This window comes from Emys orbicularis, chromosome 4 (assembly GCF_028017835.1).
Source record: "Emys orbicularis isolate rEmyOrb1 chromosome 4, rEmyOrb1.hap1, whole genome shotgun sequence".
NCBI classification, from domain to species: Eukaryota; Metazoa; Chordata; order Testudines; family Emydidae; genus Emys; species Emys orbicularis.
The window spans coordinates 75,364,469-75,382,585 of NC_088686.1; the positions used below are offsets into that span (position 1 = coordinate 75,364,469).

At 49.7% G+C, this 18,117-nt stretch overlaps 1 protein-coding gene across 1 annotated transcript in view; it reads left to right on the forward strand.

Moving 5' to 3' along the window:
- LRP4 (LDL receptor related protein 4) overlaps positions 1-18,117 on the forward strand; it is a 110,633-nt gene that overhangs the window by 54,327 nt on the left and 38,189 nt on the right. Inside the window, exon 3 of the mRNA XM_065402622.1 lies at positions 17,886-18,002. Within this exon, the coding sequence (XP_065258694.1) occupies positions 17,886-18,002 (117 nt within the window). The remainder of the gene's footprint in view (positions 1-17,885; positions 18,003-18,117) is intronic.

Consider the following 18,117-nt stretch of genomic DNA (forward strand, 5'->3'; position numbering starts at 1 on the left):
ACATGTGGGTGAGCACGCTAGCGGGCATGTGCAGGCAGGAGTGTGTGTGTGTGTGTGTGTGTGTGTGTGTGTGAGAGAGAAGGCTGAATATGAAGGTTTTAACTTTCCTCTATGGACCTGAGAACTCTTTGTCTGATTTAGAAGTTACAATGAGTTTGTCTTGGTTTGTTTCCCACGTGCTAACTGTCCTTTTTGACTGAGGCCTATTTCTGGAATAATAGAGAGCTATTGGTCAGGACTATGTGTATAGGTAGCGCAGGATGGGAATAGAGGAGGCAGCTGTAGTCAGAGTAGAAGTCAAAGAGGAGGCTTGCTCTGTACTATGCCCATGTTCAGTCCCCAGCATGCTTTAAAAACAAACAAACAAACAAACTTTGATTTAATTCTGTTTGAGCTGGTGAAAATAGTTTTGAACTAAAATGTAAAACCTGTGAACAGACAGACACACACCCAATCAGCCTACCTCTCTGCTCCACCCTCCCTTCAAATCAGTTGCCCTTGGGCAATGTGTCTCCTTCACCAGCTGGCTCCTTTTTGGGAGCCCCAGTGGCCTTGACTGTATGAGATGCTTTTCCATTTATATTCACAACAGCTGAGGTTCACTAAGGTGCTTGAGATGATAGTCATCAGATTTCAGAGCTAGGGAGCTAGTATCTGTGGGGCTCTGGACTCTGAGGCTCCCATATTCCCTGGTCTGACAAAGCCAAAATCCAATAACCTTGGGCATTGTGCAAGGCCCATTCTTGCTTTCTGGACTGGTTGGGATCATGTGGGAGGAATTGTGTTTGTGTGGGGGAGGGGGAGTGTCCTCTTCCTCATGTGAAAGGGGCAGCTGCCCAGTAAATTGGTTTGTGTAGCTGAGCTATATAGGTGGAGAAAATAAACAAATGTGTGGTGTGAGTATGTTCTGGATAAGTGTGCCCTCCCTCCATCTTGTGGGCTGCAATGTTACCCACCCTGGGTGCTCTGTGAGGGGAGGGGAAAGCAGCCCTTCTAAGCTACACTCCTGTCATTCATTCACCTGTTGCTGTAGGATCCTGTGAGCGAGATCATCTGACAACTGATGTCCGTGTCTGTTTAGCTGTGTGCACAGATGAGAACTGATGAAAAGCTGGGCTCCCAGTGGGCCTAGCAGGAAGGAAAAGAATTAGAATGCAGAAGTCCTCTCCCTAGGACCACAAGGAAATGCAGCTGCTTCCTTTACTCACCTCCTGGGATTTCACAGATTCCATTGGAGGATAAAAGCTCAACTTGAAGAATTACTTTTCTTCAAATGACCTAGTATCCAAAGGGAATCCAGGCCCCTCTCTCTAGTGGAGGTGGGGAAATCTTTCTCCATTGAGACGTGTGTCCCTACCCAACCTCTCCTTGGTTCCCGCTGTTCTGACATCTGTGCAGGAGAAAATTTCATTCCCCTTGCGGAATGGAGTATTGGGGAATCCCACTGATGTTTCTCTGCCCCCTTTTGCTTCTCTGCGTAGGTGTGGGAGAATCCTGCACTCCTGTAGGGAAGTTACCTTCCTCCCCAACCTTGGTTCCTGCATCTCTGGACAGAATATTTAGAAACATGGGAAACTCACAGGGGGAAAATAGGCCCTCAGGAAAATAAAGGGAGCAGGACTCTGACATAAAGGTGACCAGTGGGAAGAGAACCTGAGAACCCTGTGCAGGAAGCAGAGAAATAATCTGAGACAATATTTGGAGAGTCCAAGAACAAAGGAGGAAGTGGAACAACGGGGATAGAATCTGCCTAGACCTGCAGGACTGGGCCCAAGGGAGAAAAGCACAAAACCTCCAAGAAGAACTTTCATGTGCTGTGGGGGTGGGTGCCCGGGAGCCAGGGAAAATCTCGATCCCTGAAAAGGGTGGGAGGAGAGAAACAGGAACCCACCAGTTGCCTGTCTCAGGTTGAGAATAGGGGAGCTGAGGCAGGAATATCTGATAACCAAACACCCTGGGCTGATTTTGAAAATTGGTCTTGCTGGCCTCCAGTGCACTTACTGAGGCAGGATGGAGATACAAGGGAGACAGGGTCTACTTGGGCTTCACACAAACTGGGGAGGGGTGGAAAATTGATCTGTGATCAGATTGGCTGACCTCCCTATGATTGGGAGGGAGAAGAAATAAACATGGCAGTTGCAGGCAACCAAGTGAGCTATAAAGCCTGGGAATCTCAAGCCATCAACATGAATCAGTCTGAGTGACTGACCCTTTACACTCAGGGAGGGGAGATAACACAGCTGCAAACTGGGGGCAGCTCTCTGGAAAACAGCAAGTCTGAGACAGGAGTGATTAGACCCCCTGCTGCCAGACTATTGTGTGTAGTTCTGGTCTCCACAGTTTAGAAGGAGAGAGACAAACTGCTAGAGCATACAAAGAAGGGTAACAAAACTGGTAAAATGGGAGACGAGCTGGAAGGAGCTAAATTTATACAGGGTAGAAGTAACTTGAGGGGAGGGGTTGGAAAATGATCTGCCTCTATAAATACCTACAAGGAAACAGGGTAAATAAAGGGAAAGAATTCTTCAGCTCACAGCCAGGGTAGGAAGGAAGGCAAAAGCAGAAGCTAGATCAGAGGTGGGCAAACTATGGCCTGCGGGCCACATCCGGCCCATGGGACCGTCCTGCCTGGCCCTTGAGCTCCCGGCCAGGGAGGCTAGCCCCCGGCTCCTCCCCTGCTGTCCTCCCTCCCCCACAGCTACGCCACCGCGCAGGCAGTGCTCTGGGCGGCGGGGCTGCGCGCTCCTGCCAGGTAGTGCAGCAGCCAGACATGCTGCTCTGAGCAGCATGGTAAGGGGGCCGGGGGGGTGGATAAGGGGCGGGGGTCCCGGTGGGAAGACAGGGAGCAGGGGGCGGTTGGATGGGGCGGAGGTTCTGGGGGGCGGTCAGGGGATAGGGAACGTGTGTGTGGGTTGGATAAGTGTGGGAGTCTCGGGGGCGGGGGTGTGGATGGGGTCAGGGGACGGGGAACAGGGGCGGTTGGATAGGCGTGAGGTCCTGGGGGGCTGGGGTGTGGATAGGGGTCGGGGCAGTCAGGGGACTGGGAGCGGGGGGGTTGGATAGGGGGTGGGGTCCTGGGGGGCGGTTAGGGGGCAAGGAGCGAAGGGAGTTGGATGGGTCAGGGGTGCTGAGGGGGGCAGTCAGGGGGCGGGAAGTTGGGGGGGATAGGGGGCGGGGACCAGGCTGTTTAGCGAGGCACAGCCTTCTCTACCGGCCCTCCATACGGTTTGGCAACCCCAATGTGGCCCTTGGGCCAAAAAGTTTGCCCACCCCTGAGCTAGATGCTGGAGCTGAGGAGCTGGTGACTCTCACAAGGACTTGAAAGGAACCGAGCATTCCCAGTTGCCAGACTTACAGAGGCACTTGGAACACTTCTGCTCCATTGAGGCTGCTGAGTCGTCTGAGTGGCTGTCTAGCATGCATCATGCTGTGTGATATTACTAACCTGTTAGGAACGGGACAGGACAGCTTTGTGATGTGGGGTGCTGGTGACTGCTTTCTTTATTAATCTCCCATTCTTATGGTGAAAGCTCCTTGCTAAAGCCAATATTGCTGAATCCCTTTCCTAGCCTACCTGTTAGTCTTCCCAGAGATGTCTGAAGGTGCTGGATTCTCACAAGCTCCTGGCAAAGCACCTTTAAGAGCACTCCCATCACAGCCTAACCCTTTCCTTCCTTCCATTTTCCCACTGTTCATGCAGCTTCTTCAAGATCCATATTCTGTCCCAGTTAGAGTTCCTGCCACTGCCGCCTCCTCCTCCTCCTGTTGGATTTTGTCTGCTTCCAGCTCCCCTCTCTCACTGTCTCCTATTCTGAACTTACCCTATTTCCTGTCTGCTCATTTTCACCATGTTTAAAACTCCTGAATTCCCAGGTAGCTTTTATAGGCATAAGTACCAGGCAGTGGGATAGGATTGCACACTTCCCTTCCAGAAGTTAAAGACCCAGTTAAGACATCATTGAGGTTCCTTGAAAACCATGGAACTAGGATTCAGACTGGAATGAGCCATATGATGTGTTTTGGTCCATGTATCTAGTTCTATGCAGCCACATGCGTGTTCCCATCTGAGACGGAGAAGAAAGTACAGGGACGAGCCTTCGGCAAGGTATGGTGCTATAGCTCCTCCTCTGGCCAATCAATGAAGTAATGTTGATGAGCTCCTGAGAGAGTCATGCCCAACTCCCGAGAGGCAGGGGACTGTGGGGACTTTAGAACTCATAACCCCAAAGGCAAACAGTGACCCAGACCCAAAGGTCTCAGCTCTTGAGATGGGATCTGTGTCGATAAAGTGTGGTGTATGCTGGAGTAATTGAGCTAGTTAATTGCAATTAACTAATTTTACATTAGTGCCATTTGTCAACCCCTTTGAAGTGGTAACGTGCTAATTGTTGTGGGGAGGGCTTGAAATGGAAGGTGAACAAGAAAGCAAGACATGCAGCAATGAAAGGGGATGTGTCAGCCCAAAGCGGGTGCAGGAAAGGGATGCACAGAGGAGAACATGTCATCCTTTACGAGTGGGCCTTGTCTCAGGTTTTCAGCTCTGTCTAACTATGGTGGCTACGAACCTTCTGTTAAATCTTCCCCCGGAGGCAGGAAATCTAACTCTCACCCCAAATCTAGGGCCATGTCTACACTGGCAAGTTTCTGCGCAGTAACTCCCGAGGTGTACACACCGCCAAGCCACTTAATGCGCAGAAACGGCGCAGTTGCAGTGCTGTAAAAAAATCACCCCGACGAGAGGTGTACAGCTTTCTGCGCCGGGGCTACAGTGTCGCAGTGCCAGTCAGACACCCTGGTCGATTACAGCGCTGCAGTTGGCCTCCAGGAGGTGTCCCACAATGCCTGTTCTCGCCTCTCTGGTTATCGGTTTGAACTCTACTGCCCTGCCCTTAGGTGATCAACCATGAGCCCCATCCCTTAAATTCCTTGGGAATTTTGAAAGACCCCTTCCTGTTTGCTCGGTGATGCGTGCAGTGGTCTCAGCGCATCTTTCCAGGTGACCATGCCTGCTCCATGCACCAGGTGATCCTCCACTTGGAGCAATGCCGAGCTGCTGGACCTCATCAGCATTTGGGAAGAGGAGGCTGTCCAGTCCCAGCTGCACTCCAGCCGTAGGCATTATGATACCTACAGACAGATTTCACGATGCATGTCAGAAAGGGGCCATGACCGGCACACTCTGCAGTGCAGGGTCAAAGTGAAGGAGCTGCGGAACGCCTACTACAAGGCACGGGAGGCAAACCGCCGCTCTGGTGCTGCGTCCACGAGCTGCTGGTTCTACAAAGAGCTGGACGCGATACTCGGTGGTGACCCCGCCTCCTCTGTGAAGGCCACTGTGGATACTTCGGTGGCTCACGTGCCAGTTGAGAGTGGACTGAGCCAGGAGGAGGAAATCTTGGACGAGGATGTGGAGGGGGAGGGGGACGCAGAGGATGACTCAGAGGTCAGAGATACATGCAACCAGGAGCTCTTCTCTACCCCAGAGGAGGCTAAGCAGTCACAGCGATGGGAGCTTGGTGAAGCACAGGAGAGGAGGCCCCTGGTAAGTGGGTTTGATTTTGGGAATTGCTGAAGTAAGTTATTGGGGGCAGGGGGGTTGCAGAAAGCAGGCTTTTGTCTTTATGATGCGTGTACCACCACATGCCCAGTCTGAGCGATGGAACAGGGTGTTGATTGACTCCCTCAGTTCATGGGAATCTGCCTCAGATCTCCAGGAAACTCTCATGGAGATACTGGGCAATCCACTGCCGCAGGTTCTTTGGCAGAGCTGCTTTGTTTCTTGCCCCCTTAAGGGTAACTTTCCTGCGCCACTCTGCCGTCACTGGCGGGTGGTGGGGGGGACGACCAATGCTGCACACAGGCGAGCTGCATAAGGGCCGGGCAGAAGCCACAGTCTTGGAGAAGACCCTCCCTTAATTCCCTGCTCACCCTCAGCAGCGAGCTATCTTCCATAATTAACACAGCCTGTGGAAAATATGGGGACAGTAATGATTATAAGGCCCCCACCTACAGTGGTGGCTCTCCCCAAGAGCCACATGCCCAGTGTACAGCACGGTCCTGGAACACTGATTTCCTCTGCCGCTCCTGCGGCTACTCACCATTTTGGGGGTCTTGTGGCTCATGTGTGCTTGCCTGGGGTCAGCCAGTTAGTGACAGGTACGTGAATAGTGGCTGTGTTTTAAATCACTGAATCAGTGGTCTGTGTGTTGGAAACAATACTGCTTCTGTAAAATGTTGCATTTTGGCTTCACAGATATGACCTTGGGAGTGCAGCCTCCCTCTTTGTTATCGCAAGCTGAACGGCTGCGCAGAATTAGAAAGTGGCCACGAAGAACTAAAGAGGACTTTCTGCGTGATGTCACGATGCACTCCATGGCTGAAAAACAAGAATTGATGGAGTGGCGGGGCAGCGAGAAGAGGGACCGAAAGGAGAACGTGGCGCGCCAGAACGAAGCCACGGAGTGGCTCTTAAACGTTATGGAGTGCCAAGTGGACACGCTCCAGGCGCTACTAGCACTGCAAACCGAGCAGCTCTGTGCCCGCCCTCCCCTGCAACTGTTGTCGCAAAACACTCCCATGCGCCCCCCCCTCCCCCCACAGACGCCGCCAACACACTATCAACCTCCTGGCTCCAGTCTGTACCTGCTGCATTCCATTCCTGCCCAGTCACAGTCCAGCCCTGCGGATTCCCAGTACCCGCTGCACTCAACACCAGCCCCTCTGCTGAAGAACAGTACCTGCTGCACTGTACTCCAAAGGAGAAGGTTGCGTATGATACCTGGACATACACAAATCTTTAACGGTCCTGGGACCCCACCTCCTCCTGAGACCCTGCCATCCCCCACAGTGCTGATGTGTTTTTTGTTTGTCTCTCTCCTCCTGTTGTTGTTTTTTAATAAAAGAATTGTTTTGGTTTGAAAGCAATCTTTATTCCATTAATTGAAACCAAACAGAGCCCTGCAAAGCAACAGGCAATTTTCTTAAATCTCCGCAGTGCATCGTCTGCACCAATCACAATCACCTCCTAGCATTACAAGCACTGCACTCCCAAGCATAGCAACAAATATTAGTGGCTTTCAGCTTCAAATTGCTACCTCAGGGCATCCCTGATCCTTGTGGCCCCGCTCTGCGCCCAACTAATAGCCCTGGTCTCTGGCTGTTCAAATTCAGCCCCCAGGTGCTGAGCCTCAGCGGTCCAGCCCTGAGTGAAGCTTTCACCCTTCCCTTCACAAATATTATGGAGTGCACAGCATGCGGCTATAAGCATAGGAATATTGTCATCAGCCAGGTTCAGTCTCCTATATAGGTAGTGCCAGCGGGGCCTTTAAACGGCCAAAAGCACACTCAACAAGTATTTTGCACTTGCTCAGCCTGTTGTTGAACTGCTCCTTGCTGTCAAGGTTCCCGTATATGGCTTCATAAGCCACGGCATTACGGGGTAGGCAGGGTCTCCCAGGATCAGAATGGGCATTTCGACTTCTCCTACGGTGATCTTCTGGTCCAGGAAGAAAGTTCCTCCTTGCAGCTTCCTGAACAGGCCCATGTTCCGAAAGATGCGTGCATCATGCATCTTTCCGGATGAGCCTGCGTTAATGTCCGTGAAATGTCCACAGTGATCCACAAGCGCTTGGAGAACCATAGAGAAATACCCCTTCAGATTAATGTACTCAGTGGCTAGGTGGTCTGGTGCCAGAATTGGAATATGCATGCCATCTATCGCCCCTCCGCAGTTAGGGAAGCCCATTTGTGCAAAACCATCCACAATGTCACGCACGTTGCCAAGAGTCACGGTCTTTCGGAGCTGGATGCAATTAATGGCCCTGCACACTTCCGTCAACACGAATCCAACGGTCGACTTTCCCACTCCAAACTGGTTAGTGACCGATCGGTAGCAGTCTGGAGTAGCCAGTTTCCACAGTGCAATCGCCACGCACTTCTCTAATGACAGGGCAGCTCTCATTCTCATGTCCTTGCACTGCAGGGCTGGGGCGAGCTCATCACACAGTCCCATAAATGTGGTTTTCCTCATCCAAAAGTTCTGCAGCCACTGCAGCCCAGACGTGCATGACAAATAAGCATTCAGTGCTTATTTCCAGAGCCCAAAAGCGGCATTCCACTGTGGTCAGCACTTCCGTGAATGCCACAAGTAATCTTGTGTCGTAGCTACTATACGTGGCAAGATCAATGTCGCACTCCTCTTGCCTTTGTAGTTTAAGGAATAACTCCACTGCCACTCGTCACGTGTTAGTGAGATCGAGCAGCATATTGGTCACCACTGCAGGATCCATTCCTGCAGACTGAAGAGGCAGAGCGCGCAATACACAAACCATAGAAAGATGGCGCCAAATGCAGATGGAAGCACAGGGATTGCTGGGATACGAAGCAATGCATCACAGGGCATTGGGACAGGACCCAGGATGCCCCACGACCCCCTCCGCCTTCCTACAAGTCTTAGCGGCAGAAGAGGAAGAGATGCTCTGTGGGATAGCTGCCCAGAGTGCACTGCTCCAAATACCGATGCAAGTGCCACAAGTGTGAACACGCTATTGTGCAGGCAGCTGACAGTGTGAACACACAACCACGGTTTCTTTTCAGTGCTCTCTGAGCGATGATGTAACTCTGCCAGTGTAGACATACCCAAAGTGTGTGTGTGCGTGTGTGTAGAGTTTCTCCCCTATATTTCCAGTTTAAGGAGAATGAATGCACCAGTGAGTAAAGGCGTTGGAGTAGCCTTTTTTTCCATTTCCATCTATGAAGCAAGTTTGCATGGTTTCTGGGTTAGTCACTCTTCCTTTGTTCCCCACTTGTTACCCTTCCTTCTTGTTCCAGCCCCTGCCTGGCTTCCTTGAGGCTTTGCTCATTTTTATTGCATCAGAGTAACTGGTGTATCTGACTTGCACAGGGTATTTCCCTGGCCGTGAGGATCAGTAATGGCCTGGGCAAGGAGAACCTACCCTCTACCAGCATATGTGTTCTCTGCCTACCTCTCTGTGGCAGGGACTGCTTCCCTCCCAAAGCTGAACCCCTGCTATTACGGGAGCCAATTAGTCCATTTCATATTTGCTTCCTGCTCTGGTTCATGTTTAGAAGCCAAAGTGCTGTAGTAATAATAGTAATAAGCACCCTCGCAGCTGTCATGCCAGCTTCATAGACTTTCTTTCGGGTGTCAGCTCTTTGGCTCCATGACAGCATCTGTTTTGGAACCACTTGCTACATGTGCCAAAGCAGCTCAGCTGCCTACACACCTTAGCCCAGCAGAGGCTGCCTGGGATTGTTGCTAACCAAAGCAGAGTGTAGGCAGAAGACTGGTCTTGTCTGCATTCACTTTCAAGTGCAGCCTGGGCCTTTCCTAGTCACTGGGAATATTTCTGTCTGTCTTTTTTTTTTTTTTTTTTTTGGTACATGTGGGTACCACTTTATGAGGCCAAGGTGGGAGGAGAACTGAGTAAATTCAGCCTCAGCCTTGACAAACTGGCTGCTTCCCGAAAGATTTCTTTGTTTCATCCCAGCTGTCCCCTTTTCCATGGAGTCTTCCTGCTCTGATGAACATACTCCACCTGTGCTTGTATTGGCCCCGTTCTGCCTTTGAACGGTCGGCTCTTTGGGACTTGCTTGCTTGACCCAACATCCTGTTGTGCCACACTTTCTGGGCTTAAGGAGAGTGGGGGACTGGTTACTCTTTTCGTCCTAGGTTATTGAAAATGGGATAAAACTCCACTGCTCTGAACCCAGTAGGAAGTGTAGACAGCTTCTCTTGAGCCACAGGAGTGTGTAACTCATTTTGTTTGAGACCTTTTCCTGGGCTCTGTGTCTCTTTTCACCTATGAGAACTGGGCTGTGTGTGAGATTACTAAACTAATCTGTCCCAGACCAAAACTGTGAGGTGATGCTAAGGGTAAAAATTCTTACAGCAGCCTTTTGCTGTAGTTAGTGTGTAAATAAAAAAACACACATACTCCATAAACTACATAAATTCCTGATTTTTGAGCAATGGTTAAGAGTTCAGGTTAAACTTAAAAGAATCCCCAACCTTTGAAAGTCTGGAAATTCAAAATAAAGTCCACAACCTACATTACCTCTACCCCAAAGTGACACCAGCCACACATCTGCCCTACTTTGGGGATTTTGGCTTTGCAGTTGGCTTAATTCATATCTCTGAAACTAACAGACAAATCACATCACAGAAGATATGGTGCTCCCAGGCACTGGCCCTTGCCACTTCAGGATTGCAAAGGATTTGGTGCTTGTCACAGATGGTCCCTTTCTATTTCTGTCTCACTTTTGCACAGCTTGTGTGGGAGTCCAGATTTTCTGACAGTACATTTGAACATCGAATTCAATGATACCACTAGAGGGAGTATTTTCTATTTTGGTTTCTGGAGAAATAACAGCAAAATGTAGTGGCCCCTGCTGAGCATCCTGATTTCTGCTCAAGGCTGGATTAAGGGTCTCAGTCTTCTATCTTGGGCCTGCTGCACACTCTGCTGATTTCCTTTAGCTAGAAAGCATCAGCAACTAACAAAGGCACGGTGTCCCTGGCCTCTGTGCGTGGAGCAGACCTGTGTGATGTGCTCTCAGCTGGTCCCCCAAACTCTGGGGAGGCACCACTGGGAAAGAAGGGGTGGGGAAAGTCAACTCTAAGGGCATTCTCCTCCTCAGCAAATGCGTGGAGCATGATTGCTTATCACAAATACCATCTTTAAACAGACGGACAAATATAAGACCACTTGGAAACACCCACATTCTGGACACTGGTATCTTCTTGACTATGTCATCGTTGGAGCCCATGATTGTACTGATATCCATATTATAAGAGCGATGAAAGGTATGGATGTCTGCTGGACAGGGCATTGTTTAGTCAGATCAATTATGAACACGTGGCTTGCACCACAACACCAAAACAACCGAAAGGAATGTGGAAGAGATTTAACATTAGGGCATTTCAAAATCACGCTAGTCGTGAGACCCTTCAGCAATGCCTCATTGAGAGGCTCTCTGACCTACCTGACAACAGCAGTGATATCCAAACACATTGGGAGGAGTTCAAGACCATTATTCACAAGGCATGTGCTGAATCGATTGGATACTCCACTCACCACCATCAGGATTGGTTTGATGAGAACAGCAAGGAAATCCTAGCACCGACTCTTCAGATGAGAAGCACATTTTGCACTTGGCAAAATGAACCCTCTAACCAGCAAAAACAAGAGACTTATCAGCTTAAAGCTGTAGCTCAAAGGAGGCTGTGTGACATCAAGAATCAGTGGTGGCATGCAAAGCCCATGGAGATCCAGAACTTCGCTGATCAACATGATATGAGAAGTTTTTTTCAAGCAATGAAAGCCATCTATGGGCCAACCTCAAGTGGCACAACCCCTCTGCAATCTCAGGACAGCTCCACCCTTCTTAAGGACAATGTAGCTCTCAAGCAACATTGGAAGGAGCACTTTGAGACTGTATTAAACCATGGATCTAAAGTCTCAGCTGCCAGCATTGAGTCCGTTCCCCAGCAGCCAGTAATAGAATCTCTTGCTGACCCCCATCTTCTGAGGAAGTTTGGCGAGCCATCACTCGGACTAGAAACAACAAGGTGCCAGGCCCAGATGGTATCCCCATGGAGGTCTTCAAAACTGGTGGAATAGCACTCGTGCAAAAACTTCATCAACTTCTTGTTAGAATTTGGGTTAATGAGGAAATTCCACCTGACCTAAAGAATGCCAATATTGTGACTGTTTTTCAGAAAGGGGACAAGTCAATGTGCGGGAATTACCGAGGCATTGCCCTCCTCTCCATTGCGGGGAAGATCTTTGCTCACATCCTTTTGAACCATCTCCTCCCTCTTGCCGAAGATATCCTTCCGGAATCCCAATGTGGTTTCAGACCGTCTCGGGGCATCACTGACATGATTTTTGTTGCACGACAGATCCAAGAGAACAATACCAGCCATTGTTTATGGCATTTATTGACTTAACTAAGACCTTTGATTCCATCAATCATGAAGCATTATGGAAAGTGCTATTTAGGTTCGGTTGTCCATTCAAGTTCATTCACGTTCTCAGGCTACTTCATGATGAGATGACTGCCACCGTCCTTTGTAATTGGTTGTAGACAGACCTGTTTACCATCTGTACTGGTGTTAAGCAGGGCTGTGTTATTGCCTCAACCCTTTTTTCCATCTACCTTGCTGTGATCTTGATTCTTATTCATGGCTGCCTTTCTTCTGGAGTTGGGATTGAATATTGCGTGGCTGGCCAGCTCTTCAACCTGTGACGTCTTTATTCTAAAACTAAGGTCAGCAGGACTGTTATTACCAACCTTCAGTATGCTGAAGACTGTGCTATCCTTGCGCACACCAAGGCTGACTTGCAGTCCATCCTAGATCTTTTCTCAGGTGCCTTTCTCAGGCCTTTCATATCCTGAGACTTTCCCTCAACATTGGGAAGACTAAGGTTCTCCACCAGCCTGTCCCAGTGCAGGTTGCCTCCCTTCTCACACAATTGTCATCGGTGGTGAACTCCTGGAAAACGTTGAGCATTTCCCTTACTTTGGTAGCCACCTCTCCCAGACAGACAATCTTAATGTGCAGATCGAACATAGGATCCATTATGCCAGCGTGTCCTTTGAAATGTTGCTTTATTGATAGAGAGCTGCAGATGGAAACTAAGATCCTTGTCTACAATGCAGTAGTTATCCCCACTATTCTTTTTTGTTGTGAGACATGGGTGACATACTGAAGCCATCTTAAGTGTCTGGTATGGTGCCACCAGTGCTGCCTTAGGAAGGTTCTCCATATCAGATGGGAAGATCGTCGCACCAATGCCAGCGCGCTCTCTGAAGCTAACATCACCAATGTTGAGGCAAAGATTATGAACCATCAATTTTGCTGGGCTGGCCATTATGTGCAGATGGGGGGATACTCTTCTTCAGAAGCAAGTTCTCTTTTCTCAACTTAGTCATGGTAAGAGGACTCGCGGGGACCAGAAATGTTACAAAGACACCAGGAAAGTATATCTTCAGAAGGGAGGCGTTGACCCCATGAATTGGGACAAGCTGGCTGGCATTGCATCATACTTCAAGCCTCAGCCCGTTTTGAGAGAATTGCCTTACTTGAGAGGCTGAGAAATGGCAGAGGAGGAAGGAAAGGGTACAGTATCCCAGCCAGCAGTTGTGCTCTCTCCAAGCAACCACCTGTCAAATATGTGGAAAAACCTGTAGAGCATGGATTGGACTCCTCAGCCATCTTACGTCTAAGTAATGACCCCCCCCCCCCCCCCCGGCAGACATCATCCTCGTAACGAGGGATAGCTGATGATGATGATGATGATGGCTCTCAGCTGGAGAGCAGCATGTTGAGTTATTTGTGAGGCTCAAACCCAGCCTGGAGATAGTGTTATGAAATGTTAATGTAGATTCTGTGAAGAATATAAAAAGCAACCTCTCTCTTGGTGTCAAGCGAACAGCCCATCTGGTAAGGACTGTGAGGCACTTGCTTTCCTGGGTGCCAGGTGATTTCTGCAGCAGCACAAAGCAGGGCTAGAGCATTCCAAGGACTGTGGGACATGATTCAGCCGGTTCATCTTTCATGACTTTTTCCCCCCAGCACCATAAAAACCAGCGGGAAGTAGTGGATACAACATGTCTACGGTAGATCTAGCTCTGCTGGAATCTTGGATGACTTCCAGTGTGATTGTGCAATAGGGATTAGTATGGAATTGGTCAGGAGTTCAAAGGCCTTTTTGTGTTGGTCACTGGCAGTAGGCAGAATTAGCCTGTGGAACTCATTACCACAAGGTACCAACTGAGGCTAAGGAGGATTCAAAAAAGGATTAGCCATATATGGTTAGTGAGAACATCCACAGTAACATTACAGAGGATTACAAATACAGTACATAAAATTAATGCATAAAATTAGCTGATGAGAGGTAGAAGGGAGTGAGTTTAGGAATAAGTTTACCCTCTGGGGATGCTGTTGCATAATGGCACACATGGGGGGTTTCCTACATTTTCCTCTGAAGCATCTGCTACTGGCCACTGTCAGGATAGGTCCACACCGCAAAAAGGTGTTCTTAACCGGGGTAAGTAGCTAGCATTACTGTTGGCTAATTCAGTGGAGATATGGCAACTCAGTTTTTAGGCTTGAACTCAAGCTGTTAACCTGAGTGGAAAGTTCAGTTGCTGTGTTTTTGCTGCTGTTTTAAATCCATGTTAGCTAACTCTCTTTTTCTCCCAGCCCCAGGATTAGATGGACACTAGTGGTCTGGTCTGAGCTGGCAATTCCTATGTTCTGTGAAACTTCAGCCTTGGGTTTCTTTACAGGAGGCTCTTGAAGAGACGGGCTCTATCTGTGCCCTGGTGTTGTCTGGGCTCGGAGACACACTTGCTGTCTGCTGGGGTGGGAATGGGGCCCTTCTTTGCATGTAGCAGTTTCTGTGTGTCATTTTCTTTTTCCTAGCTCCTCAAGCTTATTTTTCATATTTAAAGAGAGTATGAAATTGGCTGAACTGCTCCCTGTAGGGGTGGAATTTAATTTTGCGCAGTTACCTCATGAAGAGAAGCAGGAGTTCAATGGGATGTTGGTATCAGCTGTGAACCAGTGCTAATGGCCTAAACCTCTGGGAGCCTGAAAAATTCTTCCCTAGAGAGTCAGTATGCAAATTCCCTTCCAGGCAGCTCCTGCGCAGCCCTTTGGTGATTAGTCATGCTGGAACTGGGGAGAGCAGACAGTAATGCATATGTTGGGGGGGGGGATGGGAGGGGCGGATGGTTTTAGCCTTGAAACTGCTGCTGAGGCCAGGAAGGGTCTGGTCTGTGTGCAGTCTACAGAGGCTGCATTGATGGGAGAGAGGCAGAGCTATGGGCTTGTCTTGTCTCTCAAGATCCGAGAACCTGCACTTCCTGGTTGGGTTTTTTTGGGGAGTAAAATTTGGGGAGGGGGTGTGGCCCCTTCTTCCTGCCATGGGGCAGGAGGGGAATGCCAGTCTCCATGTTCAGTCAGCACTAGGATTCTCTAGGAGGAGGTTGTTGGAGGTGTGCACCCGCCTTGAAGGAAACAAACCAGCAGCTAGAAAACCTGCTCTGCTGATGAGTCTCTGGTTGGTAAATGTAGAGACGTGTATGTGTGCCTTCCTCTCCATCCAGGCCTCAGACAGGTGGGAGGTTACGTCGACACATGGAGAGGCAACCTGCGGCAGCAAGACTCAGAGCCTGGGTCAATAGACTCAGAATTGTGCTACAGTGCTAAAAATTGCTGTATTGACATTAGGGCTCTGAAGCCTTAGAGGGTGGTGGGCATCAGTGCCCGAGCTCCAGCCTGAGTCACGATATTTATACAGCTATTTTTAATGCTGTAGCATGAGCCCTGTGAGCCCAAGTCCATTGACTGGGCTCTGAGACTTGCTGCTCTGGGCTGTGGAGATGTATCCGAAAAGGCTAGGTGTGATTTGAACACAGGTCTTTGTAGAATCCTAGGCAGTAAAAATGGAAAAGGCCTTTTGGATCCTCCAGTCTGTCTCTCTGGGGCCAGTGCAGGATTCTGTAGAGATTTGTCCAGTGCTGTTTTAAATGCTCTGTGTGGTGGGGCTTCTGCTCCTTCCCTGGGGAGAATATCCTATACCCTGAGATACCTCATTGTCAGGAAGTTTTCCTTCATATTTGGCCTACTTGTCCCCTCTTAATTTCAGCCCATTGCACCTACTTATATCCCTATGTATCACTCTAAATAGGGGTGAATGAAATATCCATTGTGAATGTTCTTTTCAACAGATGTCTTGTTTTGAGTCCCCTAAACTTCTGTAAAGTTGTATTGTACCTACAGCTTTTGTTTAGTTACAAAGTATCTCTAAGACCAGTCAGTGGCTGTGGTGGGATTAGAGTTCAGGTCCTCTTAGCTTCCAGCCCTGTGCCTAGTCTGCCATCCCATGTGGCTTTTGCTATAATGGAAGGGGGAACTGTTCTTCTTTTCAGTTTCCTCCATGGAACCGCATTGTCAGCTGGAGGGGCTAGCATTTCAGTAGATGGTGTTTAAGGGTGAAACCATGTTGTAGTGATTTAGCTCATTTAAGAGAGTAAAAGTGGGATGGAAAGTGGGAGTCCTGAGAGGTGGTCAAAAAAGCACACTCAGCACTTAAATACCAGGGTGCTAGCTGCCTTACCTTAGCTAGAGAAGGGTGACAAACAGGCTGGGATGCAGAGGGGCTATGCACTGAGGAATTGGGATGAGCTGCAGAGGTGCCCTGCGTTAGGAGATGAACCCTGTCCCAGGATGCACCAAACAGAGAAAAGACCTAGCAAAAGGACCTGAAGTTGCACTTAGGAAGGGGGAACCATGTGTCTGTGAGGCAGAGCAGGCCCTAGACCTCTTGCACCTTTGTGCTGTTATCTTGGGAACTCTCTGGACAGGCGCTCGGTTCCTTGCCATTTTCCACCTATAGTAGAGAGCCATGCACGTTTCTGGGCTTAGGTACCTAATATTCCTGCTGAGAAGGGAGAATATTGGGTCCTATGGAGAGGCCTGTTAGGAGGGTTAGTGAAGCTCTGGGAGCCAGGGGTGTAGGCACTTGCTCTGTGGGTTCTGCAAAGCTGCAGGAGGTGCTCTCCCATGCTGAGTTTAATCCTGTTACAGTCCCAGGTGCGTCTGATTAAGTAAAAGAGCCCCTGGGGTTCCGCCGTCTAATCTGCACTGGTTACACAGGATGTTGGCAACAATTCTGAGCTGTGGGGGACCGGAGGGTTGAGGGGGCTGGGAAAACGGAAAGTGTTGCCATCCAGTATGTTCTCTCTCTAGCCCACAGGGGATCTGCCCCTTCCCTTGTCTATTGTGTTGCTGCTGTATTCACCCCCCACCCAGAGTGTTTGGCAGGGAAGGGAGGAGTTATGAGCCTAGCAGAGCAGGACTGGCCTGGCTGGTGACAGCTGGGAGATGCTATCAGCAGGCTGGGCTGGGATGAAAGGGTTTCAGAGACCCAGCCTCTCCCTGCTCTGCTCCTCTTTGTATCATTAAGGTAACATTGTTCTTTGGAGAAGACACCTGTCAGAAGCAGAGCCCTGTGTAAGCCTCCTTCCCACAGCAGCTGGCAGCACTTGAAAGCATGAACCTCCCAGGGCTCAGAGTGTTCCTCTCACCTGTGAGGGAAGGGCAGGGCTGGGCTTATGCTCTACCTCAAATTCCAGCCTTGTGGATGCTCACAGACCCCTTTAAAGCCACAGTCCAGCAGCCCCACTTTGTTGCCACTCTATTGAACTCATAAAGGTGCCTCCTCTCCTCCCCCATCCTCCTATTTTTCCTACAGGGCCTGGATTCTGCCATATACTGTGCCTGGGGCAGGGGGTAGCATCTTCATCTGCTGCCTTAAACTCCTTTTTATGAGCCCTAGAAACAACATCTCATTGGGAGAGCCCCCCTCACACACATGCTATGGCAGGCTGGGCATGTGCCTCAGAAACCCAACTGCTCAACAGCATCACTTCAGAGATGCTTCCCGTGTAATAGACAAGGGAGGACAGGATGCACTGGGGGAGCACGCAGGGAGGGGAAGAATTTAGATATATTTTTATGTTGCTAACTCTCTTTCGAACGTCCGGAAGGATGTGAAACTACAGGGAGGGGACTGGAATGGGGAGAATTGCCTTGTGTAGGGGATGGGAAAGGGAGAAGCTGAATGGGGTAATGTGGCTCGGCCCTTGTATTGGGAAGGTTGGTGCTCCTGTGGTGATGCAGCACTGCTCAGCCACAGGTTCCCAGGGTCTGTTCTCACTGATAACTCGAAACTCATCTTCATTGTCGCTTGGGGGCTTGTCCCTTGCTAGCGGGGGAGAGGGAGAAAATGGTCTTTATAGGAACGCTGCTGCAGGCACATAGTGAGTTGACTCCTTTCTCCTGTGTCCAGTGCTGCCTACTTGCTCACCCTTGGATTTCCACTGTGACAATGGGAAGTGCATCCGTCGCTCGTGGGTCTGTGATGGAGACAATGACTGTGAAGATGATTCTGATGAACAGGACTGCCGTAAGTTAACCCTTCAAGGGGAGGATGACATGCTGCTGAAAGGATGGGTGCCACATAGGCTTGCTAGGCCTCTGGGAAGCTGGCACCCAAATGGTTAACCAGTGTTAACTTTGTT